Source organism: Natrix helvetica (genome assembly GCF_964273705.1).
Source record: "Natrix helvetica genome assembly, chromosome: 12".
Lineage (NCBI taxonomy): Eukaryota > Metazoa > Chordata > Lepidosauria > Squamata > Natricidae > Natrix > Natrix helvetica.
This window is the reverse complement of record NC_138556.1, coordinates 2,173,375-2,200,244: the sequence shown is the minus strand read 5'-3', so window position 1 is coordinate 2,200,244 and position 26,870 is coordinate 2,173,375. Positions and strand designations below refer to the sequence as shown.

General features: G+C 43.7%; 1 protein-coding gene across 1 annotated transcript in view; it reads right to left on the bottom strand.

The window, feature by feature from the left end:
- Positions 1-26,870, bottom strand: part of ITGA11 (integrin subunit alpha 11) — a 120,828-nt gene that overhangs the window by 43,700 nt on the left and 50,258 nt on the right. The window contains exons 5-13 of the mRNA XM_081965201.1: positions 25,582-25,696; positions 20,769-20,896; positions 18,941-19,089; positions 16,409-16,553; positions 15,044-15,209; positions 13,420-13,490; positions 9,583-9,727; positions 8,786-8,934; positions 7,067-7,207 (exon numbers count right to left, since the gene is read on the bottom strand). Coding sequence (XP_081821327.1) covers positions 7,067-7,207; positions 8,786-8,934; positions 9,583-9,727; positions 13,420-13,490; positions 15,044-15,209; positions 16,409-16,553; positions 18,941-19,089; positions 20,769-20,896; positions 25,582-25,696 — 1,209 coding nt within the window. The remainder of the gene's footprint in view (positions 1-7,066; positions 7,208-8,785; positions 8,935-9,582; positions 9,728-13,419; positions 13,491-15,043; positions 15,210-16,408; positions 16,554-18,940; positions 19,090-20,768; positions 20,897-25,581; positions 25,697-26,870) is intronic.

The window sequence follows — 26,870 nt, the reverse complement described above, 5'->3', positions numbered from 1 at the left end:
ACTATTAATACACCATTGAACTATCCCATGGCAAGTTGGCTTCAGCGAGTTGTCCTAGATTCCCACCGTTTGCCGAGAAGCAGCCTTGTTAAATGCAGTAGTTTTCCTTCTGTTGTTTGAGAAAGAGCTTTCTATTAGGGTTGGTGCTTGTCCTGCCAAGCTCTTTAGTGCTTTAGGATTTCTTTAATAAATTGTTACATGCCACATTTATTTTTTTCTTTAAAAGAATAAAAGTAATATTTCATTATTTTCCATCATTCCCCTACCTTTTGTCATCATCAGCTCACCACTCTCCATAATTTCAGGAAAGTAGCATGTCTTTTAAATCTTCATTTCCATTTCTACTGTTATGTTAGTACAGTTTCCCACCACAATATATATTTTAGGGAAAAAAGAACATCATTGTCACAGGTAACAACACTACAGGCCACCCACCCAACCAGAGGAAATAGATGAACGTCAGTTATCTAAGATATGTAGGAAGTACTCCTCAATAGTAATGGGGGATTTAACTACCCTGACATCAACTGGGAGACAAACTCTGCACCTAGTGGAAGATCAGACAGATTCCTTATAAACCTAGCAGACAACTTTGCCTCCCCAAAAGAGAAGAGAACTAGAGGGTCAGCCATATTGGATCAAATTGTCACAAACAGAGATGAAATATTAGAAGAGGTTGAAGTTACAGGAAACTTGGGGGAGAGTGATTATGCAATATTAGAATTCAACATAATGCAAGCATAAGCAACAGAACAAAGTCAAACTAGATTCTTGGACTTTAAGAGAGTCGATTTCAACAAACTTTTGAGAGTGTTTGGGAAGAATTCCACGGATGGAAATCCTTAAGGGAAAAACATCCCAAGAAGCTTGGGAAACTTTAAAAAGTGAATTTATAAAAGCTCAATCTAGAACAATACCATTGAAGAAGAGAAATAAGAGATCCCAGAAGAAACCAACATAGCTGCACAAAGAACTCTCTGATAAATTGAAAGACAAAAAGGACAAGCATAAAAAGTGGAAAGAGGGGCACATAACTATGAATATCAGGATATAGCCTGAACCTGCAAAGATGAAGTCAGGAAAGCTAAAGCTCAAAATGAACTCAAGCTTGCAAGAAATATCAAATGCAATTAAAAAGCCTCTTTCATGTAAAAACAGAAAAAAAGTCAAAGAAATGATTGATCCATCAATGGAAGAAAATGGCAAGAAGGTCATGAGCATCGGGGAGAAAACACACCTGCTTAATTCATTCTTTGCACCTGTCTTTATATATATAGAAGAAAACAGTCCAATCTATCAAAAACAGTATCATAAAAGACAGATTAGGAATGCAAGTCAAAAAAGGCAAGAAAATGATAAGAGGACATTTGTCCACTCTAGATGAGTTCAAATCACTGGGTCCAAGTGGATTATACCATAGATTTCTGGAGGAGCTGGCAGACATGATCTCAGAATCACTGAACCATGTCTTTTAAAGATCCTGGAGCACCGTGAAACTACCAGAGAAATGGAAAAGAGCTGACGTAGTTTCCATCTTCAAAAAAGGAGAAAATAACACAGATCCAGGAAATTACAGACTTATCAGCCTGACATCAATACCTTGGAGGATTCTGGAAAAGATACTCAATGAATCTGCAAACACTTAGAGGCAAGCAAAATCATAACAGAAGCCAACATGGAAGTCAAAAACAGATCACGCCAGACAAATGTTATTGCATTATTTGACAAAGTGACTAAATTATTGGAGCAGCAAAATGCTGTAAACATAATTTACTTGGACTTCACTAAGGCGTTTGATAAAGTAGACCACAGGGTTAGTAACCGTGTCAACTCTGAAGCGAACCTGGCTAGGGCCATTTTCGAGGCTTCAGGGTTGCCATAATGCAAAGATGGGACAGGGAAGGGGAACATAGTTAGATGGGGGTTTTGTAGCCAAAACAAAATAGTTTCCTGTGGGAACTAAGGATATTCCAACAGGTGGCTGGAGAGAGGAGGAGTCTGGTTACCATGTGACCAGCCAGCATCTTGATTGGACAATGTGATTGATTGTTTGGGGAAAGGGGGAGATTTCACTTTTTAATCAGGTGGAAACCGCAGGGACTTCCAGAGTCAGCTTTCACCAGTTTTGCGCCAAGATGATATCTCCCCAAAAATTGTTATTTGAGGAATCTACCTGCCTCAGAGTTCTACTTTCTATGGATTTATTACTTGGAATCAGTGGTGGAACTTGAATAACTTAACAACCGGTTCTCTGGCTGGGTAGGCATCAACTCATCACACCCAGCCCCGCCTTCCGGCCACTCGCCTCAAAGGCAGAGGTAGGATTCAGCCGGTTGGGGCTAATCTCACCACCTGCTGGCCCTACCCGCACCCATTTTTCAGCCTGTTTTTTGGGCCATTTTAACGCTGGTTTTGGCCATTTTGGGGCTGTTTTCAGGCTGTTTTGGTGGCATTTTGGGCTGGTTTTGGGGGTGTTTCTTGGGCCATTTGTGGCCCGAAAAGCAGCCCAAAAGAGCCCAGAAATCACCCAGAAATCAGTCCGAAAAACAAGCAGGGGCAAGGCCAGCCAATAGTGGGATTTGCCGATTTGCCTGAACCGGTGCAAACCGGCAACAGCCCACCTCTGCTTGGAACCCTGACAAACCGGCTGACCAACCACACTCAGTGGGTAGTCCTCAATGCAACTACATCTATAAGGAGGGAAGTAAGTAGTTGGGTACCCCAAGGTTCTGTCTTAGGCTCAGTACTCTTCAATATCTTCATAAATGATTTAGATGAAGAGATAGAAGGAGAACTCATCAAATTTGCAGATGATACCAAGCTGGTGGGAATAGCCAACATTTCAGAAGATAGGCTCATGATTCAGAAGGATCTTAACAGATTTAAACTCTGGGTCCTATCTAACAAAATTAAATTCAGTGATGAAAAAAGCAAGGTTTTACACTTAGGCAAGAAAAACCAAATGCACAGATATAGAATAGCTGGTACCTGGCTCAATAGTATTAACTGCAAGAGGGATCTAGGAGTCCTAGTGGACAACCATTTAAATATGAGCCATCTGTGTGCCACAGTTGTCAAAAAAAAGTCAAAGCAGTCCTAGGCTGCATTAACAGAATCAAGTTCACATGAAGTGTTAGTATACCAATAGCACTTACACTTATATACAGCTTCACAGTGCTTTATAGTTCTTTCTAAGCAGTTTACAGAGATAATATATTGCCCCCAACAATCTGGGTCCTCATTTTATTGACCTCAGGAGGATGGAAGGCTCACTTTACAATGCCTTGATAAGGCCACATTTAGAATATGGTGTCCTGTTTTGGTTGCTAAAACAGTTTTGGAGGTTAAAGCATATGAAGAACGGTTGCAGGAATTGGGCATGTCTAGTCTAATGAAAAGAAGGGCTAGGGACGACATGATAGCAGTGCTTCAATATTTAAGGAGTTGCCACAAAGGAGAGGAGGTCAACCTATTCTCCAAAATACCTCAAGACAGAATAAGAAGCAATGGATGGAAACTAATCAAGGTGAGAACCAACCTAGAAATAAGGAGAAATTTCCTAACAGTGATTAATCAATTAATCAGTGGAACAGCTTGCCTTTAGAAGTTGTGGGTGTTCCATCACTGGGGACTGGACAGCGATTTGTCTGAAATGGTATAGGATCTCCTGCTTGAGCAGGGGGGTGGATTAGAAGACCTCCAAGGTCCCTTCCAATTCTGTTATTCTGTTACATTCTGTTACTGCTGTTTCTTGCCTCCTCCTTGGATGCTTAAGCTGCTGTTAAATACGAGTCTGACGACTTCTCATCAGGCCAGAACAGTAGCCATTGGCTTCATTTAGCCAACAGGTTACTGTCTCTGTACAACATTCTGTGGCACACAAAGTAAACTAAGGTTAAAATTAAGTTAATTTATGAAGATATGTCTGTTAGGTCTTGACCTGGATAAACATGCAGTGTGAGAATACGAATGTGGTATAGTATTTAGACAACTTTTCTGGTACTGCAGAAATCAAGCCCTATTTGAACATGAAGCTCACTATAAGATTTCAGGTCAGACACAATTTCTCAGCAACTTATCTTTAATAGTTGTTGTGAAGATAAATGAATAACAATCCCTACAGTTCCCTCCTTGAGCTCCTTGATTAAGACACCAATCAGAATGTCTATGGGGAAAAAAACCTTAAGATGGTGGCTGAGAATGTGTCCTTGAAGTCCTGTTTTTACATGTACACTGTACATGTGATGCACTAAAAGTGAGGGGAGGGTTTCATGAGGTTGTTTCAGCATTCCGCCCTAGAGAATTACTTCTGGCATCGGGGCAACTGGAGATAATAAATGGGATGCAAATACAGGTAGTTCTTGACTTACAACAGTTGATTTAGTGACCATTCAAAGTTACAATGACACTGAAAAATGTGACTTATGATTCAGGTGCTTAGCAACTGGTTCATATTGATGATGATTGCTGTGTTCCAGGGACACGTGGTCCCCTTTTGCGACCTTCTGACAAGCAAAGTCTAGGAGGAAGCCAGATTTACTTAACAACTGGGTTACTAACTTAGCAACTGCAGTGATTCACTTAACAACTGTGGCAAGGAAGGTCTAATATGGGGCAAAACTCACTTAACAAATGTCTCACTTAAGAACAGCTCAATTGTGGTTGCAAGTCGAAGACTACCTGTAATGCACTTCTGACTAGGTGTCTTGTTTTTCCTTTAATGTATTCATTATTCTAAATACTTTAACTTTAACTTTTAACTTTTATTTAATTTATAAACCGCGCCCTCTCCCAGAAGGGACTCGGGGCGGTGTACAGTCATATTAAAACACAATATAAATACATACAGATATAGATAAATATAGATAAATATAGATATAGATGGAGGAGGTAACATATAAACTGTACAATAATAATTAGAATTAAATAATAATAATAATAATAATAATAATAAATTTTATTTGATTAGCCGCAACCCTCTCCCGAAGGACTCGGGGCGGCGTACAATCAAAAGGATAAAATACACATAGGACACACATACATACGAAAAAAGGACAATTTCATTTGTGCGTGGAGGAGAGTAGACTTGTAAGTGAAAGACAATAAACACAGCTAAAAACACAATTAAAACACAGTTTAAAATCCCCTTAAATAAAATTGCTAAATTAAAAACCCCTCAGGAGCGTAACGAAGTCATGGTTGAGCCAGGCCAGATATTTGAAAAAGGTGGGTCTTGAGCTTAACACGGAAGGAGCGGAGGTCAGTAGTGGTCCTAATATCCGGGGGGAGGTCATTCCACAGGGCTGGGCCCGCCACAGAGAAGGCTCTGCTCCTAGGCGCCGCCCCATGGCATTGTCTAGTGGACGGAACCTGGAGAAGTCCCTCTCTGTGCGAGCGAATAGGTCGTAGGGATGTGTGGGGCAGAATACGATCCCGCAGGTAACTAAGTCCTGTGCCATGGAGCGCTTTAAAGATGGTAATCAACACCTTGAAACGCACCCGAAAAACCACAGGCAGCCAGTGCAGCTCGCGTAGGAGAGGTGTTATGTGGGAGTACCTGGTACTCCCCATGATAGCCCGCGCGGCCGCATTCTGAACTAGCTGTAGTCTTCGTGTGCATCTCAAGGGCAGCCCCATGTAGAGAGCGTTGCAGTAGTCCAGATGGGACGTCACCAGCGCATGAGTGACTGTGCGTAGGGCGTCCCGGTCCAATAGGGGGCGCAATTGGCGCACCAGGCGGACCTGGTGGAACGCTCCCCTCGCCACGGCTGCCACATGGTCATCCATCGACAGCCGGGCATCTAGGAGGATGCTCAGATTGCGCGCCCGCTCCACGGGGGGCAGTTGCTCGCCCCCTATGGCCAGCGTTGGAGTCCACTGGTTGAACCGGGGCGCCGATAGCCACAGCCACTCCGTCTTGGAGGGGTTGAGCCTGAGTCTGTTGTCCCCCATCCAGACCCGAACGGCTTCCAAGCACCGGGACATCATTTCGACGGCCTCGTTGGGGTGGTTTGGGGTGGAGATGTACAGCTGCGTATCATCAGCGTACAGGTGGTATCCAACCCCAAAACCACGGATGATCTCACCTAGCGGCTTCACGTATGTGTTGAACAGGAGGGGCGAGAGGACCGACCCCTGCGGCACCCCACAAGTGAGTGACCTCAGGGTCGACCTCTGCTCCCCTGCCAACGCACATTGCGTCCGGTCAGAGAGGTAGGAGCAGAACCACCGCAAAACGGTGCCCCCTACTCCCACCCCCTCCAGCCGGCGCAATAGGATACCATGGTCGATGGTATCAAAAGCCGCTGATAGGTCTAATAGGACCAGGATAGAGGAACAACCCCTATCTCTGGCCCTCCAGAGATCATCCACCAACGCGACCAAGGCCGTCTCCGTGCTGTGACCAGGCCGGAAACCGGACTGGCGCGGGTCTAGATAATCGGTTTCCTCCAGGTGACGTGGAATGTCCCCGTCCCCCCCGCAATTCTTCTTTATCGATCTCAATGCCTTCAGAAAGATGTCTATGGAGATTCTCAGTCATCCAGGTCAGGGTTGTCCAAAGGTGCTTTTTTCAAGAGACAAGTGGACTTTCTGGTAAATTGTGACATTAATCTGTCTCCTTCTTTCATTGAGGAGCTGGAGCTGTGCTTTCTGCAGTATGTTTCCTGTCCTGTATCCCTTCACTGTTGAAGACAGGTGCTGTTGGGGATGAGTCTGTCCTGTCTGTATCTCAAACTGAAACGCAAATGGTTCCTGTAGTCTGCAATTTTTCTGGAAATCCATTTGTATTCCCCCACCATTCGAAGGGTCTTCATCCCAAAGTGTATTGCTCACCAAAAAGTCCAGTTGCCTCTTGAAAAAAAGCACCTTTGGGACTTCAGAAAGATGGAACTCAGAATCAATATCTTCCTATATTTTGACTGAATATTCTAATCACCGGAAACCAACTGCATCTGCTTGGCCAAGAGTATGATCAGCTGTCATATGAGACAAAGGTAGCACATGTAAAAGGGCTTTTTCTCTCTTGAGGAAAATGCCCATTTGTCAACAAAGGTCCAAGAATTACCTCTTTTAAGCTGTAGATGTAGACTTTTCCTCTCTCTCGCCCTTCACTGAAATACATGGGAGCTCCAACCAACAGAATGTCTGTCATTCCGTTGCCATCAACATCTGCTGAACTGATTTCACTTCCAAAGTAGGCACCGATCTGAAAAGGATAAGAAAAATATATATGGAATAAAGACTCCAGAGCTGTGTATTTCTGTATTTGTAAATGCTTCTGAGAACTTAATGGCATCTGTAATGATACTACTGGAATGAGAGGCACTTCTCAGAGGAAACCATCCATCATCTCCTTGTCTAGACATTGCTTCTGCAATACACTTCAGAGAGAGAGAGAGAGAATAACACTTTGATCCTGGAAGATTAAGGATCATATTAACTGCTATTCTCAGTTGCTTTCTGTTGATTGATTCTCTTACTGAAAGTCCATGGCAAAAAACGATTAACTTAGTTTGAAAGAATTGAAGCCTATTTACATCAAGTAAGTACTATTCTGTGGATTCTTGATGAATGCCAAGATTTGCATTCTTTTATAGACAGAAATGCGTCTGTATAATAGGCGATTCAGCATTGCTTATTCATTCCATTTGGCCACTTCAGTCATTCTTGAAGTAGAAAAATTCAAAATCAACTTCTTAAAGGAGACAATTCTTCTTATAATTTATAATCTGTCTAGGCATTTCTTCAGCAAATTATATCAGACCCATAGGCATTGAAAGGATAAAGTGAAAAACTGGTCGATCCTGAATCCTGAGTGCTGTTTTATTTTGGAATTGCTGTGGGGAAAACACCAACTTGAAGATAATATTTTTACTGTTATTATTATAATATGGTTATTGTTATCAATTAAGCCAGGGGTGTCCAAACTTGGGAACTTTAAGACTTGTGGACTTCAACTCCCAGAATTCCCCAGTCAGCTCTGGGAGTTGAAGTCCACAAGTCTTAAAGTTCCCAAGTTTGGACACCCCTGAATTAAGCAAACCAAGCCTGCGTTTAGGTCTTCAAGGTCAGGGGGCACGACAGAGTTTTCCGCCCCTCTAGCTACAAGTAGCCCTTATCTTACAACAGTTCATTTAGTGACTTCAAAGTTACAATGGAACTGAAAAAAGTGACTTCTGACCGTTTTTCACATTTATGACCATTACAGCATCCCCATGGTCATGCGGTCAAAACCCTTGGCAAGTGACTCATATTTATGACGATTGCAATGTCCCAGGATCATGTGATCCCTTTTGTAACCTTCTGACAAGCAAAGTCAACGTGGGAAGCCAGATTCACTTAACAACCATGTTACTAACTTAACATCTGTAGTGATTCACTTAACAACTGTGGCAAGGAAGGTTGCAAAATGGGGCAAAGTTCACTTAATATTGGGCTCAATTGTGGTCCTAAGTCGAGGACTACCTTTATTAATGCCCTTAATTTTTTAATCTTATAAATTGTCCTTATCTGCTACATTCAACTTTAATCTGCATTGGGGCAGAGAAACTATTTTCTTTGGCATAGTGAATGATTAAAGTTTCAACGTTTGGCTTGAAGTTTTCATCAGATATCATCAGATATTTATTCCTCCTTATCACAATAGAGTTTTGCTTCTGTCAAAGGGCACCATTACTGGACTCTTCTTAGGCATCCGTTGGCTTTAATCCAGCCATGTGCCACTGCCTCCTTCTTTGCCAGCCCCACAGCTTCCTAAAGCAATTCCCAGACATATATCCTTTACCTGCTCTCCGGTCAGTGACTGGTGGATGGTGAGGCTTCGATTTGTGTGCATTGTGAAAACAATCACTTTTCCCGTATGGTTGAATCGAGGGGCTCCTGCTACATAAATCCTGTTGAGTCTTGTGGACACCACCGAAGTGACTGTGTAGCCTAAAAACACACACACATACACAAGAGATCATGCAGAGGGAGTCCCTTACAGTGACATATTTCTATGGCCAAAACTGATCATCTGATCAACGGCCACAGAGAGAGTCATCTATACAAGAGTAACAAGTGTGTTGTCACTCTCGCCAGGACCCTCCTCTCTAGGTGCACTGGCTCAAGTTAAGCAAAGATCCTCCTGGCCACAGTCGCCCTGCAGCCCCTCTAGCTGTAGCTCTGACTCCAGGCTGACTGCCAACTCAGAGAGCTGTCCCTTCTGGGGGACTCCTGCCCCATCTAGAGTCCCCCCCCCCCCAGAGGGGTGGGGTTCCAGGCAGCTTCTTGACCAACAATTCTCCTGTTTCCACACCATTCAGCTTCTGCTTTTTTCTCCTTGTCTGCATCCCAATAGGCTCCTTTCTAGATCCCATCAGTTTCTCTCTTATCTGGAATTAAGCAACAAATTGCTAGTTTTCTACTTTTCTCCATTTAAAATAATATTTTAAATACATACAATACAAAGTGTCATTTAATTGTATTTTTGTGGCTGTTATAATTTGGGAACTGAATGCGGAAAGGTGGTATATAAACTCCAGCATTTCATGTCTGAACTGCAGCTTTGGTTCATGATGGCATTCCAGACATTGTTCTTACCAAGATAGGCCCCATGATTTTTCAGTTCATCTGGAAACTCTTGAAGGTAGGATTCTCGATGGGGAACAACTTTGCCACTGCTGGTCTCTTTGAGGACAGCACCATTCCAGTCATAGGCACCAACAGCTCCAAGCAGAATCCCGTCCTATTCATGGAATTAAGAAAAGCTGAGGGATAATGTAAGTCAAAGGTCCAAGTCCATTGTCCGTTGGTGTGTTCAAGAAGGCTAGAAAATGCCTGCCTGAAACCCTGCAGGGTTCCTGCATGTCCTTGTCAACATACTGGGCAAGATTGGACTTTAGTCTGACTTGGCAATAGGCAGCTCCCTCTGTCCCCAGGATCCTAGCCACCCTCAAAAATTTGTTTTTATATCTTCCAAGGCTACAAAATACAGAGACAGTTCTTTTAATTATTGTTCATTTTCAGTTTCACTAGGACCAGCTAGTGAATTTCAGGGCTTCATGTTCCCTAGGTCCACAAGATGAACATAGAACATAGAATCACAGAGCTGGAAATGACCTCAAAGTTATTCTAGTCCAACCCCTGCTCACAATTTTGGGCATTTGAATTCATCCTCTCTATTTTGGGAGAAGAGGACGGTATTTTGGCATGACTACTGAAGGAGCCCCTCTTCATTTTCCTCAGAGAAAGCCTTGCCCATATATGCAGCCACACGTGGTAAAGAATCCTAAATTGGTAGAAGGTACTTTACCATGTCACACTGCAGGATACACTGAGATACCACAAGAGTTGTCTAAAAATCATGATGGGTGGTTGTGATGGTGAAAAAGTTCTGCCTGTTTTTTATCTGCAGATGGATCTTTTCTTGTACCATCACCTTGAATTTTTGACCACTTGTGGATGAGACAAATGTAATGTTTCCACAAATCAAAAAGTCATCAAGGAGAAGGACCATTTGTACTGCAGCCTCTTCTGAAAATCTGCATTTGCAACTTATTTGAAAAAAAAATCAGAGATATACTCAAAATGGGGATTTTCCATCAACATGGTCCTTCAACATCGTCTTTTCTCATGGTGGTTCCTGCACAGAGAAGGTCCTCTTTGGATCAGTGGTGAGTTCTTACTGGTTCAGACTGGTTTGGCCAAACTGGTAATGGTTTGGCGGCCTGGATCACTGGAAGTGGCAGCGACCCAGGTCTGCCACGCCCTCGAACTGGTTCCCTGGGCAGCGGTGCTGGTGGCACCATCTTTATATTTTAAATATAAATAAATATATAAATCATGTATTTTTCAGTTCTGCACATGCGCAGAACAATTTTAATTGCACTGCACATGTGCGCAAAGCACACACATGAGTAAACCAGAACTCTCGCCTGCTTTGAATCCTTCATTATGGCACAGTGGAAAAACGGGTGCAAGTCTCTTGAAAACTTTCAAAAACATGTCAACTTTCTCTAGGATGCACCTTGCCTGGGTTTGCACAATATACAGTAGTTACATCAGCATAAGACTTAACTTTGCATTCACACAACATGCTAAGGTTGATTAGTTTCAACTTAGTTGATGTAGATTGCCATCTTGTGCAAACCCAGAATCCTTTTAGGTCTATCTCTGTTAAATATCTGGTGTGGTGTAAAATCCCACTTCCTCAGTTGCTACGTGAATTGTATGTCACAAACACAGTCTTTGCCTTAGTTCAGTGGTCGGCAAGCCGCGGCTCGCGAGCCAAATGTGGCTCTTTACACATTTTAATGCGGCTCTTCTGTGTGCCGGGCGCCCGCACCCCTCCCTCCTCTCGGGCTTCGGAGGGAAGCTTCTTCAAAAGCCCGGGCGAGTGACAAGTCTCCCAGGCTGTAATTTGCCGAGCTGTACGCGCGCGCTTGTTTTCCATGGCGTGGAGCAGCGGCGACATTCTGGGCGGCGAGCGATGATTCCGGGGGCCATCAGTGGGGGGGCACGGTCCCCCCTCGCGTTCCTCATCTTCCCGGATGGCCCCTGGAATCATCGCTTGCTGCGCAGAATCTCGCCGCTGCTCCACGCCGTGGAAAACAGGCGCGTGCGCACAGCTTGGAAAATTACAGCCTGGGAGACTTGTTGTCAATCGCCCGGGCTTTTGCAAAAGCTTCCCTCCGAAGCATTCCGAGGGAGGGCTGTAAACTTCCCTCCGAAGTCTTGGGAAGTTCTGAGGAGCCCCCCAAGGCAAAACGCCGCTGCCAGGTAGCTAAAAGTACGTCTCTGATTCGTCTCTGTCAGTCTCTCTCTGATTCCCTCTCTCACTCCCTCTCTTTGTCTGTCTGTCTCATTCACACACACACACACTGTGGTCACCTTGTTGAGTGTTCCAATCACATTTGAAACACACTCAGCAAGGTGACCACAGTGTGTGTGTGTGTGTGTGTGTGTGTGTGTGTGTGTGAATGAGACAGACAGACAGAGAGGAACAGAGAGAGGGAGTGAGGGAGGGAATCAGAGAGAGACTGACAGACACACACACACACACACAGAGAGACAGAGAGGGGGAGGGAGGGAGAGAAAGATAGACAGACAGAGAGAGAGACACACACAGAGTGAGTGATTAAGTGAATGAGTGAGAGACAGACACACCCACATACACAGAGTGACAGAGAGAGAAGAAGGGAGGGGAGAGAGACAGAGGGAGAGACAGACACACACACACACACACAGAGTGAGAGACAGACAGACACACACACACACAGAGTGACAGAGATGGGGGAAGGAGGAGAGAGAGAGAGAGATACAGAGAGAGAGACAGACAGATAGACACCCAGAGAAAATGACAGAGGGAGACAGAGAGGGAGGGAGGGAGAGAGATTCAAAGAGCCAGAGAGAGAGAGAGAGAAAGAAAAAGAAAAAAAGAAAGAAAGTGGGAGAGAGAGATGAAATTAAAATCAACAACATACAAACCTGACTTACTCAAACTATCCAAGGAAATGCAAGGCCAATGTTCACATTAGTGGTTGTGACTTTGTCAGTCATTGTCAGGATGTAATTTTCTCTACATTGTAAGGCAAATTTTACGGAATTTAACATTATCGATAAATAATATCGTTCTAAAGTTTTTGTTTTATTAGTTGTGTTATTTGTATCCTCCCGACCTATGTGGATACTTGCATGCAGAATATTCTCAATAAAAACTTATTGAAACTAAAAACAGTGTACCATCCTATGTATTTTCGGTTTTAAAAATGCGGCTCTCCAAATAAATTTCAATCGTGGTTTTGGCGAGATTTGGCTCAGTTGAAAAAAAAGGTTGCCCACCACTGCCTTAGTTGAATTCATTGATTTCCCCCCCCCCCTATTTCTGCCAGTGGGACTGAAGGAGGTTTAGAACCACCAGTTTGTCCATGTATAAGTGGAAGTGGCAAGTCCACACCTTTAATTTTAAAAAGTCAATCATTTAATTAATCAAACAATTGCTTAGCGCTGGTCTTAAGTAGAATTTGGATGCTCTGCTAGCCACTCTACCAGAAACAAATCTAGCTCAGAAATGCCAAAGAACGTTTTGCTCTTAATTTTTGTCAACACATGTGCAAGAAATAAAAGAAGTGACCACTTCTTAGGTTTTGTTTTCCATGAAGAGCACGGTGAAAATAGTTCAGATTTTCTGCCTATTGACTTGGAGGCCTTTTGAACATTGCATGAAGAAGCAGCTGTCTGAAACCACAGACCAGCTTAATTGTTGTGCTTCCAGCTTATTGTAGACAGAGAAGTCCAGGTATCTTCTATCTGATACTGGCTTTTTTTGGATCCATATATCACAAACCAAAAGCTTTTTAGGCTCAGATATATCTATTGCATGCCAAAGTAACATGAATCATGAGAGAAAGTGGAAAGAAAAGTCAATTATTCACTTACTTCCACAATATGGGATGAAAATCCAGTCTGGGACATTTCAAGGCCAAAGGATACTTCATTTTTGTTGGTACCTAAAACACCAAAAAGCAGATATATTTTTTAAAAAAACCAATGAAAGAAAGAAAAATAGGTTTATTACCTGCCATTACAGTTGTGTGATGAAATTCAATACAGACATTACAAAGGCCAGTAGGAAGATTTGTGAGTGTGGGCCCAGAAAATAAAAGTAGAGGAAATCCTATCCATCTGTTTAAAAGTCTAAAGCTGAAAGTTGGAATCAATGGGCATGTAAATTACCGTGTGCCACTTTGGCTTCAGGCATAAAAATGCTGCACTGCATGTGAAATTAGCCCTTCTGCAACCCCATTAATTGGGTTTGTTTTTTGGATACTTATCAAATTTTCTTTTAACTTTTGTGATATGTGTTTTTTAATGTTGTATGCCGCCCGGAGTCCTTTGGGAGAAGGGCGGCATATAAATCCAATAAATCCAATCCAATCCATCATTCATCCCAGCGATAAGCTAATGTCCACAGCAGAAATGATGAGGACTAAACAGGGTTTCTCCACCGTGGCAAGGTGAAGATGTCTGGACTTGCGGGCTGGGGAATTCTGGGGTTGAAGTCCAGACATCTTCACCTTGCCAAGATTGAGAAACACTGACATAAACACATGCAAGAAATCTGAATGCAGACTGGAGTTCTTGACAGTTTTTGAGTTAGCATCCACATTTAGAAATGAATCTCAGAGATAAATACCTTACTTATAGCAGACTCCTGCTGTTTAGGGAATCTCCTAAGCATTTAGAGATCTACTGAGAGTGATTGTCATAATTAATTTGGTCACTGTAAGCACTGTCTTTCAAAAGTGCTAAAATAGGGTTGAACAGTAATAAAAATATTTTTTTTGTACTTTGCATATGATTGAGGTCTAGCAGCCTGCTCAAAATTCAGGAAATTTAAGAATACTGTTTAAAAACAACTTTAGTTAGATAATGCAGTGAGAACTGCCAGGACCAAAGATTCTCCTTCTGACATCCATGGAAGTCACATCTGCAGGCCCTCATGTAGCCAGGAAACAGGAGCTACCCTTTTCCTCCTTCACACACAGCCTGAGGCAAATGCTTAAAGCACTGGACACCTCTCTAGCTGAGGAGGACTAACAAACACAGTCACTATAAAATTTCCAAATCAATTCAGAATACAGACAATTTGGTTTAAGAGGCAAACAAGGCTAAAAGCCAGGAAACCATGATTGCTGGTCCTACCTTAGGCACAAAGCCAGCTGGGTGATTTTGAGAAGGGCCTGTCCTTCTCTCCCAGCCCTAGAAAGCATGCAATGGCAAACCACTTCTGAAATCTTGCCCAGAAAACGACTTCAGACAAAGACTTGTGCAGGCAGTCTCCAAAAGACCGAAGGCACGCATGCACACACGCACACACACGCACACACACAGACAGACAGAGAAATGTGAGTTGCAGAATGGGAAGCTTGGTTCTTGAGAAGAAGATTCCCACATGGAATTTAATATCAAACTCCTGTGCACCATATTCAAAGTTTTTCATGCTGTAGGATGGAAAAGTGAGCCTCCTATGCCGTGCTTGATTCTCTCAAAAGCTGCTCACCTTCTAAGCTGAAAATCCTCTCTCCAAGAGCATCCACAATATCTTTAAGGGCAGCCTCGTCACTGACATTAAAGAAATGCTTTTCATCAGGGTCACTCGCTATATATTTGATTTCTTTCAAAAAGGCTGCAGGGTTGATCCCTCTTCTGTTGTAATAACCAAGGACCTGGAGTGGCAAGAAAAAGCATTGTTCCACAGAATTACACTCATGGTGGAAGTATTTACAAGAGAGCTAGTTTGGTGTAGTGGTTAGGGTGCTTGGCTAGAAACTGGGAAACTGGGAGTTTTAGTCTTGCCTCAGGCACAAAGCCAGCTGTGTGAACCTTTTGAAAGCCTGCCAAGAAAACGGCAGGGATATGTCCAGACAATGGCCAGGAGTTTCCTCTCACTCAAAAGTATCCAGTAAAAAATAAAAATATTGAGCCTATCTTCTAAAGTGTTGGCTATCCTCCCCACTACCCCAGCTTAATGTCATTTGCAAATTTGATGAGTTCTCCTTCTATTCCCTCCTCTAGATCATTTATGAAGCTATTGAGTACTGGGTCCAAGACCAGACCCTGAGGGATCCTACTGCATCCTTCCCTCCATGTAGATGTAGTTCTATTGAGCACTGCACACTGAGTGTGATTGGTCAGCCAGTCACTAAATATTTCCTAATAATGGTAATCTCCACATGGAATTTACTTTTTTCACAGCTGCTGCAGACAAAAATTGACATCTTCCCTATGCTGTCTTCTATGGCCTTAAGATCTTCCTCCTGTTTACTTGCAGGCAGTTTAGACCTGCCAATGCCATAAATGCCATAAATGGGGGGAAAACCCTAGGCCTATTACCTTACTCTGTCTAAGATAGGATAAGCACTGATTTGAAGAGCAAATGTTGATTATACCCTAAGCAAATATAACCCAAAGAATGTCTTCCATTCATTGTTTGTTTTAATAATGCATAAGTGCACTAATGTGCCTATTGCCCCTGTCATTGTATTTTTTCTTTTATTCTTGTTCTCGTTTTTGTTTGACAAATTCTAATAAATAAATAAATAAATAAAAAATACCTCTGTGGTGGCGGCAATAGCCCTACAAATACCAGTTGCAAGGAACAACGTGAGAGAGAGGGAAACGTCTGCTTCTTGCTTATAAGCTTCCAGAGGCATCTGGGTGGCTTTTGCAAGAAGCAGAAAGTTGGGCTAAAATGGGCTGGGACCTGATCTACTTCAGTCATGTGGGTTATCCACCAAAAATGGCAATCTATTTTAAAACGGAGGGCTTCCCTCTTTTCCTGGCACGTGAACTCTGAATTTAAAGCCATTTCAACCAATTCTGAAGATTCCAGGCAGAAAGTGTGCAGCACCCATAAATGACTTACTGCCACGGCATATCTGGTGACGTTGTCCTTCTCGCTGCCTTCAATTGCCTTCTCAAGATCTGGGCTGTCGTGAGACTCTCCATCGGTGATCACAATCATAACCTTCTTTGCACCCTTCCTCCCTCCTTTCTGAAATGCTTCTGAGCTGAAATTCAAGAGATGCAGAGAAGATAGTGAGAGATGTGGCATTTTGCAAATTAATGGCTACTTTTCAAGGAGGATCTCAGTGCATTTGGTCCGTGGCCCCTGTGATTTTTCCAGGCTTTGCTGAGAAAGCAAGTGCATCTTCCTCTGAGCACCAGCAACAGGGAGGAAAAAGCCAAGAGGCATTGCTCTACAAAAGCAGGAAGGGATGTTTTATAACAAAGTACTTTAAAAGGGATTTCTATTGCCCTGGCTCATTTCCTTTAGAGCAAAAGAATATTTAGAGATAATAAAGTCCCTTTGTTTATACAAGGCTCCAAACTTTGTTTATATCAGATTCTCTCTTCTTGTTCTGTGATCTGATACAAAGAAACGTGCATGTTATATTCTTTTTATATAACATGCACGGAAGTTGTGGAAGTTTCATCACTTGAGATTCTCAAGAAGAGATTGAACTGGCATTTGTCAGAAATGGTTTAGGGTCTCTTGCTTCAGCGGGGGGGGGGGGGGGTGTTGGACTAGATGACCTATAAGGTCCCTTCCAACTCTGTTAATCTGTTATACTCATCTGCCATTTTTAAGGCTATCTGAATTCTGGGGAGGGCGTAGCAGAAGGTAAACCAAAGACTGAGAGAAAAAGAGAGGAATGGGAAACTTGCCTGTAAGAACAGTCTGCCGCTCTCTTGTCCTAAAAGTGCTTTTTAAAAAGGCAACTGGATTTTTTTTGTTTTTCCTTGAAGACGTTTTGCTTCTCATCCAAGAATCTTCTTCAGTTCTGACTGAAGTGGACAGAACTGAAGAAGCTTTTTGGATGAAAAGCAAAATGTCTTCAAGGAAAAACAAAAAGAAGTCCAGTTGCCTTTTTTAAAAAGCACCATTGGAACAACCATGACCTGACTGACTTAGAATCTCCATAAACATGTCACTCGCTTGGTTCTTGCAATTGGGGGCATTGAGAATTTACAACATAAAGATCACAAAGGAACCTGCTCTTTCCAAAAGTCATGAGATGTAACAAAGTATAGATTTTCAAGTGAAGAACAGAATTATTATTGTTCTTTGCTTGCAACTGCTTGCAATTAGAATGCTCCATGATTTCCAGAGGAAAAATATGTTTTCATTTGTTCAATATGCTAAGTGGGGAAAGAAAGAAATTCACATTACATAAACTCAGAGATACTCCCTTTTTAAAATTGCTTTGGGGCATAAGCATTCTGGGCTGTATATTCTTTAATCTTATTCTAATCACTGCCTTGTCTTAGCACAGCGATGGCGAACCTTTTTTGGCTCGTGTGCCACAAGTGGGGGGAGTGCAGGGGGGTCGTGTGCAGGCGTGCCGCACCCATAATGCAATGCGCGACCCCCCAGTGCACATGCGCGCACAACGAGCGACACCCCCCCCATTTTACATGCTTTTTTCGCCCTCCCCAGGCTCCGGAGGCTTTATAGGAGCCTGGGGAGGGCGAAAAGAGCCTCCCCCGCCCCCCCGGAGGCCCTCCAGAGGCTTCAGGGACCGTCCGGAGGCTTCCCTGAAGCCTTCGGAGTGCTCAAAAGGAACCTCCGAGCAAACCCGAAGTGACTTCCGGGTTGCTCGGAGGGTCATTTTAAGCGCTCCGAAGGCGTCAGGGAAGCCTCCGGAGGGTCCCTGAAGCCTTCGGAACACTTAAAACCACCCTCCAAGCAAATCTCCGGTTTGCTCGGAGGGTGGTTTTAAGCGCTCCAGAGGCTTCAGGGAAGCCTCCGGACGGTCCCTGAAGCCTTCGGAACGCTTAAAACCACCCTCGGAGGGTCATTTTAAGTGCTCCGAAGGCGTCAGGAAGCCTCCGGATGGTCCCTGAAGCCTCCAGAGGCCCTCTGGGAGGGCGGGGGAGGCTCTTTTCGCCTTCCCCAGGCTCCTATAAAGCCTCTGGAGCCTGGGGAGGGCGAAAAATGGCTTTTAAAAAGGTGAACTCAGCTGGCTAGCTGACAGGGAAGCCCCTCGCGTGCCCTGACAAATGGCTCCGCGTGCCACCTGTGGCACACGTGCCATAGGTTCGCCATCACTGTCTTAGCATTTCTCAGTAGCAAAATAGGTTCAGCGCCCTCTAAATTATGGTATAGTACATATTAGTGTTGTCTATAATGTTTAATTTTCTTAGAGTTATCTCATATGCCTTGGGCATTAGGATTTTGGAGAATTATCGTTGCCCCCTTTTTGGAGAATTTGCATGCATATTAATGCATGGTTGTTTTTGCTGTCTGCTTATGATGTGTTTGAATCAGAATGTGCCCATGATCCACCAGTCCTGGGTTAAACTGTTAAGCTCCATCGTTGCCCAATTCCATGCCTGCCTAAAAACACTCCCCAATTCCCTCTTCATCTGAACAGAACCTGGGAATTAGGCTTACCGAGCAAACTCTATTCCAAAGGCTGTTCGGGTTTCAGTACCCCCTCTCTGCTCGATGTGTTTAGCAGCTTCTACCACATCCTTTACAGACCTATAATCATTCAGGTGAAATTCATGGACAGCATCCTCTCCATACTGGACAACTCCAACCTTGTGAAAACATTGCAAATTATTGGGGTGAAAAGCATCTTTCGTGAATGAGCCTATAGAATATATTACAAGCAAATCCTACTTCTGAACACCTTTCTTGTCTATTTGTCTGTCTTGTATTACTTTAAACCAAAATCCTGCCACTCCATTCAGGCCAAGGGTCCTTTGAGTGATATGCTTAAAGGTATGTACTCTGAAAGAGAAAGACCCAGGATAGAAGATAGAGAACTTCACTGGAATCAGTTTAGTTTAAAGGTAATGTAATTTAAATACTATGGTCATGGGTCATATTTTAATAGGGTCCCTTTTTGTCCTATTAACATTCTAATTGTTTAGCAATTTTTGATCAGTTGTTTTGTAGGTCACACTCAGCCTGGGATCTCAGTTGTACCACCCAGCTTTAAGGATAACTGTCAGTTTACTATAAGGTCATATATATGTCTACTCAGAAAATAGTCCCATTAAGTTCAGTGAGATGCCTTTCCGGGCAAATGTGTGGATTCAGCAGCATTCAAAGGTTGTGTGTGTATATGCGTTATATCCAAGTCAATCTAACAAAGCAGCAGTGGATGAAATTAAGTTCCAAACATCTGAAAAAGATGGATATTGTGGGGTGTAGTGCTGCTATTGTCATTTTGATGTTGGCCATCATTGCTGTGGATGCCTGTGTGTGGATTACAGCTTCCCCTTTACAAACAATGTCCTAGATGCATCACAACTAATTTGTTACAAATTAGAAACCCATTTTTCTAGGGTTTCCCCCCCCCCCCACAGCAATCAACAGAGGAGTGGTAATTTTCTGTTTTCTGACCAGAAAACTTTATTTTCATTTTGCAGTGATTTGGAGTCAAAGGGCAAAATATTGTTTGGAATGTGCAAAGTTCTTAAAGCAGCTGTGCCTTTTCCTGGGTTCATATGGCAGCTCTCTGCCACTGCTGTGTAATGCTAGAAAAAGAGATGGCTATTTTGCTTTGTTTGTATCCTACTTTTTTTACAAACAACTCAAGGCATATTCAACATATCCAACACACTTTCTTCCTTCTATTTCCCCCACAACAACAACCCCATGGGATGGAGTTGGGCTGAAAGAGAATGACTAGCCCAAAGTCAAACAGCTGGCTTTCATGGTAAGAACTCACAGTTTCCCACTTTCTAGCCTGTTGCCTTAACCACTAGACCAGGAATGTCCAATCTTGACAACTTTAAGACCTGTGGACTTCAACTCTCAGAATTCTGGGAGTTGAAGTGCACAAGTCTTAAAGTTCCCAAGTTTGGACACCCCTGCACTAGACCAACTTTAAGGAGCTGCCGGCAGGAGCTAATGACTGAGTGCTTCAAAGCACCCTTTGCCTTCAAATCCAAATGTAGCCCAGTCTACTATTTATGACTTGGTCATTTCCCAACAAAGTTAGTGAAGTCATTTGAATCTCATTCCAGTGAAGTAAATCAAGGTTATAATGTCCAGCCAACACTGGCAATCTCTGCTCCAAAAATATGACCACAAGTCAAAAGCCCAGTCCTATGTGAGCCTGGGAGGACTGCTGATTATGCTTTTAAAAATGAATAGTGCAAATTTATTCTTGAAGCAAAGGGACAAAGGAGACATATACCAGCCAAAAAAAAAAGCTATGAAATGGAGGGGCTGATAAGGGCAAAATCACCCACGCATGTTTTGTCACCTGTATTTGGCCAGGTCCGATGTAAAATTTCTTCAAGATTCTTATCAGGAAATTTTGAACTTCTGCCCAGGGGTAGATGCTGTTAGATCCATCCAGTACTATAATTATATCCATGTATGTCTGGCATTCTGCAAACAGATAGACAAAGATCATTAAGGGATATTGGCTACCAAAAAGGAGTGGAATAGGCTGCCAATTCCTTTCCCCTTGGAGCAAAGGAATCTTGGAGCAAACGCCAACCTTTCCTTCCTCTACTCTGAAATCACATCGCTCCAATTTCCCCTTGGGTCTATTGTGTTTCTATACATTATTAATACAACAATACCAGACATTTAACACCACAGTTCTATGTCTGACCACTGAAAGCCCCACTTGAATTGGATAGCGCTTCTTTCAGGGTGTCTCCAACAGAGCTAAGCGACTTTTCCAGATCCAAGGGTCACATTATGATCTTTTGGTAAATTTACAATATTTCACAATGATTGCATACAATTAAATGACTGCTCCTCATGTTTAAAATTACATTGGGGTGACAGCTTTTGGAAGGGTGTTGGAGGCTGCATACAAAGCTTTTTACCAGCTAGATATAGCTCCGAGACTTAAGAATATACACCATTGATGTGGCTTTCATGGCTAGGGTGGGATTAGAACTCATGGTCTCAGAATGAGCTAAGACTTGCAACAAATGCCAAAAATAATAGAACATAGAACAAAAAATAACAGGGTTAGAAGGGAGCTTGGAGGTCTTCTAGTCCAATCCTCTGCTCAAGCAGAAGACCCTATGCCATTCCAGACAAATGACCTCTTCTTAAAAACCTCAAATGAGAAACACCCAGAGATTCCGAAGGCAAGGAATTCCATTGATTAATTGGAAATTTCTCCTTAATTTTAGGTTGGGTCTCCCATTACTTCTTGTCTTGCTTTCAGGTCCTTTGGAGAATAGGTTGTCCCACCAGCCAATCAAATATTGGAAAACTGTGATATGCTATCATGTTAACCCTAGTCATTCTCTTCATTAGACTAGATATACAGTACCTAGTTCCTATGGTTAATAAAAAAGTTTCTTTCAATATGTAGAAAGCAACCAAAAAATCAAGAAAATGGTCGTGCCACTAAATAGAAGGTGGCAAGGAGGTGATGCATAGCAGGGGAAAGCAGAACTACTAAATTAATTCTTGGCATCTATCTTTACACAAAAGGGGGAAAAAACAGACTAACCTATCAAAAGGTATGTCAAGTCTAGAGAAGAGAAGAACTAGGGGTGACATGGTAGCAGTCTTCCAGCAAATGAAAGGCTATTACAGAGAAGACGGGGTCAACCTATTCTCCAAAACACTGAGAGCAAGACATGAAATAATGGATGAATATTATTAAAGTTAGAATTAAGGAGTCTGTGAATTAAGAATTAGAATAATTAATCAGTAGAATGGTTTGCCTCCAGAAGTTGTGGGTTCACTGGAGGTTTTCAAGAAGAGACTGGGTGACCATTTGTCCAGAATGGTAAAGGGTGTCCTGCTCCAGCAGGGGTTACATTAAAAGACCTATAAGTTCCCTTCCATTCTCTTATTCTATGATACTCCACACACAGCCGAGCAATAGTATCGTCTTTGAATAAGTGACAAGACATTAAGAATAGGTAACAATAGGAATAGCGCTTAGACTTATATATTGCTCTAAGCCAGTGGTGGGCAACCTTTTTTTTCAACTGAGCCAAATCTCGCCAAAACCACGATTGAAATTTACTTTGAGAGCCACATTTTTAAAACCGAAAATGCATAGGATGGTACACTGTTTTTAGTTTCAATAAGTTTTTATTGAGAATATTCTGCATGCAAGTATCCACATAGGTTGGGAGGATACAAATAACACAACTAATAAAACAAAAACTTTAGAACGATATTATTTATTGATAACGTTAAATTCCGTAAAATTTGCCTTACAATGTAGAGAAAATTACATCCTGACAATGACTGACAAAGTCACAACCACTAATGTGAACATTGGCCTTGCATTTCCTTGGATAGTTTGAGTAAGTCAGGTTTGTATGTTGTTGATTTTAATTTCATCTCTCTCTCCCACTTTCTTTTTTTCTTTTTCTTTCTCTCTCTCTCTCTCTGGCTCTTTGACACTCTCTCCCTCCCTCCCTCCCTCTCTGTCTCCCTCTGTCATTTTCTCTGGGTGTCTATTTGTCTGTCTGTCTCTGTATCTCTGTCTCTCTCTCCTCCTTCCCCCATCTCTGTCACTCTGTGTGTGTGTGTGTGTGTCTGTCTGTCTCTCCCTCTGTCTCTCTCCCCTCCCTTCCTCTCTCTCTGTCACTCTGTGGATGTGGATGTGTCTGTCTCTCACTCATTCACTTAATCACTCACTCTGTGTGTGTGTCTCTCTCTGTCTGTCTATCTTTCTCTCCCTCCCTCCCCCTCTCTGTCTCTGTGTGTGTGTGTCTCTCTCTGATTCCCTCCCTCACTCCCTCTCTCTGTTCCTCTCTCTGTCTGTCTGTCTCAATCACACACACACACACACACACACACACACACACACACACACTGTGGTCACCTTGTTGAGTGTTCCAATCACATTTGAAACACTCAACAACTGGCCTGCATTTATGCTGCAAAATACCATAAATGCAGGCCAGTTGTTGAGTGTTTCAAATGTGATTGGAACACTCAACAAGGTGACCACAGTGTGTGTGTGTGTATGTGTGTGAGTGAGACAGACAGACAGAGAGAGGAACAGAGAGAGGGAGTGAGAGAGGGAATCAGAGAGAGACTGACAGAGCTGTACGCACGCGCTTGTTTTCCACAGCGTGGAGCAGCGGCGAGATTCTGCGCGGCGAGCGATGATTCTGGGGGCCATCAGTGGGGGGGCAGGGTCTCCCCTCGCGTTCCTCATCTTCCCGGATGGCCCCCGGAATCATCGCTCACCACGCAGAATCTCGCCGCTGCTCCACGCCGTGGAAAACAAGCGCGTGCGCACAGCTCGGAAAATTACAGCCTGGGAGACTTCTCACTCGGCTTTTGCAGAAGCTTCCCTCCGAAGCGCGGCTCCCCTCCCTCCTCTCGGGCTTCGGAGGGAAGCTTCTGCAAAAGCCGAGTGACAAGTCTCCCAGGCTGTAATTTGCCGAGCTGTGCGCACGGGCCTGTTTTCCACGGTGTGGAGCAGCGGCGAGATTCTGCGCGGCGAGCGATGATTCCAGGGGCCATCCAGGAAGATGAGGAACGCGAGGGGAGACCCTGCCCCCCCACTGATGGCCCCCGGAATCATCGCTCGCCGCACAGAATCTCGCCGCTGCTCCACGCCGTGGAAAACAGGCGCGCGCGTACAGCTTGGCAAATTACAGCCTGGGAGACTTGTCACTCGGCTTTTGCAGAAGCTTCCCTCCGAAGCCCGAGAGGAGGGAGCGGAGCGGGCGCCTGGCACACTGAAGAGCCGCATTAAAATGTGTAAAGAGCCGCATTTGGCTCGTGAGCCGCGGCTTGCCGACCACTGCTCTAAGCCATTTACAAATGTCAGCATATTGCCTCCAACGATCTGGCTCCTCATTTTACAGACCATGGAAAGATGGCAGGCTGAGTCAACCTTGAGCAAGTCAGGATCGAATTCCTGGCAGTGGGCAGAGTTACTTGCAATACTGCATTCTAACCACTGCACCGCCATGGCTCTTGTACTGAAAACTGAAGTCAAACATGACAATGAATGAAGTGCATAATAGCTGCCAGGGGGGAAAATTATGTAGCATCCCTCTTCCCTTTCTTGCTCTGAGAGGATGCATGTGATTATTTTGCTAAATAATTAATGCAGGGCAGCCCAAACAGTGAAAGAGGGACAAAAAACTTGAGATGTTTGAGGACACTGCAGCTTCTGATCAAGAATAAACCCTTTGAAATTCTCCAACAAGTGTGTGGGCCAAGAAATAAATAGGTGGGATAGTTATCTGAATTTTCCGAGGGATTCTGCAACTATTTTCTAGGAACTCTCCCATGGAAATTAGCGTAGAATTTTGACCCAAAAAAAGGCCCTTGAGGAACTTCTCTCAAATGCTTTTTCCTGGGATTGGATGGAAGAGTGCCGAGCAGAGGTGGTATTCAGCCAGTTCTGACTGGTTAGGGAGTGGAAACCGTTAGTGGAAATTTTGAGTAGTTCGGAGAACCGGCAAATAGGCTGGCCCCACCCCTGCTGCCTCCCTGCTTCCCAGCTGATCTTCTTTTGTTGCCCTGAACAGGAGAACGGAGCTTGAAAGCAGGTTAGTGGGGTGGGGAGGGAATGGGGATTTTGCAGTAACCTTCCCCTGGCCACACACTCCAAGCCACACCCACATAACTGGTAGAAGAAAAAAATGAATCCCATCACTGCGGAGCCAGGGAGTCTGCAGACCTCTGCGGAGAAGATGTGACACAAAAGGCAAAATATTCTCATAAATCCCATTAGTAATTAAGTACAAGGACATCAAACACATTTTTCTTTCCTCAGATTGAATGAGGCTTGGTAGAATTTTCTGCTGGGCATTGCCAAGAACTGTCTCCTGACCATTTGTTTTCTTCATTTTGCTTCTTCACAGGAAAGCACGGATCAAAAACACATGCCTCCTTGCTGTCTGGGAGCAGAGTGTTCCCCCCTCAACCCCCGCCTCACTGCTGCCCATCAGGAAGCCTTTTACCTTCCGTCAGCACAAAATTCCCAGCGGACAGGCTTCTTTTCAAGAACACTTATTTGTTTCCCCTAAGATGGTGATTCTAAATCCCCATGCGGAAAGCAAGAGAGGGAAGGAGGAAGTGGGGGGGGGGGAGAAAACGTAATAGGCTGATCTTCCTACTCTGGAGAGCTGGAGCCACTGACTTGGAGTATCTGAAGTTGGAGTTCACTCGGGAGCACATGCCTGTGGTGTAATAGGAACTTCCACACTCATGAGACCACAGAGGGCTGCAAGCCTGTGTCAGAAAGGAAGAAAACAATGACATATTAGGAAAAATTTTCAGAAGCTCTTCTTTTAGTTGCCTGGATAATTTCTGTGGAAGTTGGGGCATTTCTCCATGAGCAGATTGCTACTTGATGTTTTCGAGGTGAAAGGAAACCAAAGTCATTTATAGGAACCAGACTCTCTGCACAAGAAGGAAGCTCTCTAGGACATGGCAATTTCTAAGCATGGTGACAAATCAAATGATAGACAAATGAAGGTGTAGCAACCACTACAGGTACCAGACATTTATTTGGTACCCTCTTAGTTCCCCATCTGTTTGGTTGAGATTTTAAAAGATTATTTTTATAGAATGACACAGGGGTATCAAACTTAAGGTCCACGAGCCAGATCCAGCCCATGGGGTGCTTATATTTGGCCCGTGTGAGCCACCCTGGAAACAGAGAAGGACCAACCCTTGGTGCCTCTGCCAGCGAAAACGGGCTCCTGAGCTCTGCTTTCACTGGCAGAGGGTTGCAGGAGGCTGTGACAGCCAAAAAGGGAGTTCAGGAGCCCATTTTCCCTGGCAGAGCACTCAGGCCACATCGGTACTCCCCACATGAGTGTTGTCGAGCTGGCCACGCCCCCTGGTCATGCCCACCCCAGGTCAAACACAACTCTGATGTGGCCCTCAATGAAATCGAGTTTGACACCCCTGGGATAACACAATGAAAAGGGAAGGTGGGCAATGCCAAGTAAAGCATCAGCCTCCAGCATAACTTATTTCTAAGAATGTCCTTGGCCTCCCAAAGAATCCAGGGCATTTTCATAAAATGTGGAGGGACTGTATTCCAGGACTTTGTCTGGAAGAGGTAGGGAGCATTTGGGGGGCTTGGGGATGTGGTGAGATGCTACCAGAGAACTTTGCCTTCTGGAAGGTTGCACCAAGTGGCAGCTTATGTAATAGACAAGTCTCCAACTCCCAAGTATGAAGCCTTCCATAACATGTTCTCAATTTCTGTACTTTCTCCTCTATTCAAATTTTTACCATCTGGTGCCTTGATCATCCATATCTTTTTCTACCTGAGGAGAATTACAAATAGCAATAGCACTTAGATTTTTATACTGCTTCATAGTGCTTTACAGCCCACTCTAAGTGGTTTACAGAGTCAGCATATAGTCCCCAACAATCTGGGTCCTCATTTTAC